The 2,138-nt window shown below is 51.9% G+C and overlaps 1 protein-coding gene across 1 annotated transcript; it reads right to left on the reverse strand.

The window, feature by feature from the left end:
- Positions 1-139: 139 nt before the first annotated feature.
- On the reverse strand, positions 140-1,844 carry LOC108864738 (uncharacterized; the record flags this gene model as incomplete). The annotated part of the gene is made up of 4 exons (XM_018640936.1): positions 1,689-1,844; positions 789-1,573; positions 529-688; positions 140-342 (listed from the first exon to the last, which is right to left on the reverse strand). Coding segments are annotated over exons 1-4 (1,304 nt in total), but the record flags the coding sequence as incomplete, so codon positions are not given.
- Between the last annotated feature and the right edge of the window lie 294 nt (positions 1,845-2,138).

Below are 2,138 nucleotides of genomic sequence, written 5' to 3' on the forward strand. Positions count from 1 at the left end.
AGTGAAGTTATGCTGATGCTTTATCCATTATGCTGACGAGGAAGAACTAGCGAAATCGTGGAGATTGAAGCCGGTATTGCGCACGTACTCGATGAGACTGATCTGCTCCGACTGGAATTGCTCAGTGAGACGCACTAACCGCGCATTGAGCATAGCGTACTTCTTCCGCACCGGTTTCGGTGGGTTTCCAGCGCTCAAGAGGACCCTCTGGAGTCTGCAATCGTTTTCATCCACCTTGAGATGAGCGACGAGCTCGAAGATGTTTACATGCGACTTCTCAATCATCTTGTTTAGAGCGTTGTGCCATCCCTCCAGATGGTTCGTCGTTCTGGCTTCGAGTTCCTGTCGAGAGGCGTGGATTGAGGGACTCAGTCCACGAACCCGGTGGCGCCATATGAGGCTGACGTCATGACGAGAGGGGGAATCCGCGAGATTGCGAATTGATCTCTTGCTCCAATCACCGCGAATCGATCATTCGAGGGAGCACAGAACTCACCCATGATGATTCCATATGGCGCGAGGAAAAACGTCGTTCTCCAACCAAGTACGGATGAAATATTCCTTGAACTCACTCAGCCTTGCGAAGGCTTCGTGGTCCGCTCCGGGGGAATCGGCGTCGATTTCCATCCACGCGTCGTCGATTCTTTCCAATGGCACGAAACAAAGTGCCATCGTCGACTTAATGAACCTGCGAAGAGAGTTGTTTTCGGAACCTGTCACTGCCTCGAAGGTTCCCGGTGTTAGCGCCCCCCACCCTCCGTTCCCGATACTCGATCACCAAGGCTCACCTCTTGACAGAGGCGTCATTGCTGTATGACGTTGAGAGTCCATGTCTCTGAACGTTCCTCCAAACAGCCTGGCAGAAATGGAAGGCACATCCCCTGATCGCTGCTGTCGGGAAAACTTGCTCTATAGCCTTCAAGGCCGCCACCTCGTAATCTAGATGAAATTTCGCCGGCCTGAAGAGCAAGCCTCTCGATGCGGCGAGGTCCGAGATCAGCCTGAACATTCGAATATATGTGTCTTTCTCCTTGTCTGCCAGGAGAAAGTAAGCCAAAGGCATCATCTGGCCTCTGAAGAAAGCATGGAGAGAGTACAACTGACAGAAAAGCGAGGGCACGATTCTGAACGTGCCATCCATGAAGACCGCCGTGGCTCCGCAGAGAATTGTCAGGGCCTCCTCGGTGAGGAATCCCAGCATCCGATCGGTTGTTCCGTCGTCGATCATCAGGAATGTGACCCCAAGCTTGGTCGTGGCCCACTGGCCTTCGAGGATGATATCGGCGAGAGTCTGGGGGAGCGTTGGTCGATCCTTTGCCCGATGTCTCTGCAGGGCACTGCGGACACTGCCATACATCGGCAGTGTTGCTCCGATCTCTTCGGTCGGGTGCTGAGTCTGATACTCAGTGACGGCATCGGCCAATGCTTCTCGATATACCTCTTGGCACGACTTGTCTGGTCTCGCGGACACCATGTTCTTCATTCGTTGAATCGTATTGCGCCTCATGAGGTCGCGATCTTCGACTCCATGACTGTGCTGCGTCGACATTTTGACGACGGCGAGCTCTGGGTCCTGATCGATGAATATGTCAGAGAATCGGAAGAGAGAACTCTCGGAGGAAATTCATATTCATCTGAATTTATTGTCGGACGGACCAGGAAAGTAGTGAGACTACCAAGAAATTCACCTTATCTATGGTGACCCGCGCAGGACAGTGATCGCTCTTCGTTCTTATACAGCGGCAGTACAGCCGACCTCCATGCTTCTTGTCGACCTCATACAAGAAGCCTCCCACGAGGTAAAGTTTACCATTCTTATGCGATAAAACTTCCTCGACATCCATTGGATATGAATAGTCGAACGAAATCAAGAGCAAAGTATTCTTAGTTTAAAAAGCTCCACCTTAGCGATTTAGAACCCTTAAAAAGCTGAAGGTATCACATTAGGAGCGATTCTATTACAAGACGGGGATCGGAATGATAACAAACGGCAATCGAACGGCGCATCTGGGGGGCCTTCTCGCCCGGGGTTACCATCCCTCAATCGAATCCTTCCGAACGGAACCATCCGACTGAGAATGCTGATACCGCTCAATCGGGGCCGTTTGACCGAATGGGATCTCCCAAGTCCGCAGACC

The sequence above is a fragment of the Galendromus occidentalis genome, unplaced genomic scaffold (genome assembly GCF_000255335.2).
Source record: "Galendromus occidentalis unplaced genomic scaffold, Mocc_1.1 scf7180000075684, whole genome shotgun sequence".
Lineage (NCBI taxonomy): Eukaryota > Metazoa > Arthropoda > Arachnida > Mesostigmata > Phytoseiidae > Galendromus > Galendromus occidentalis.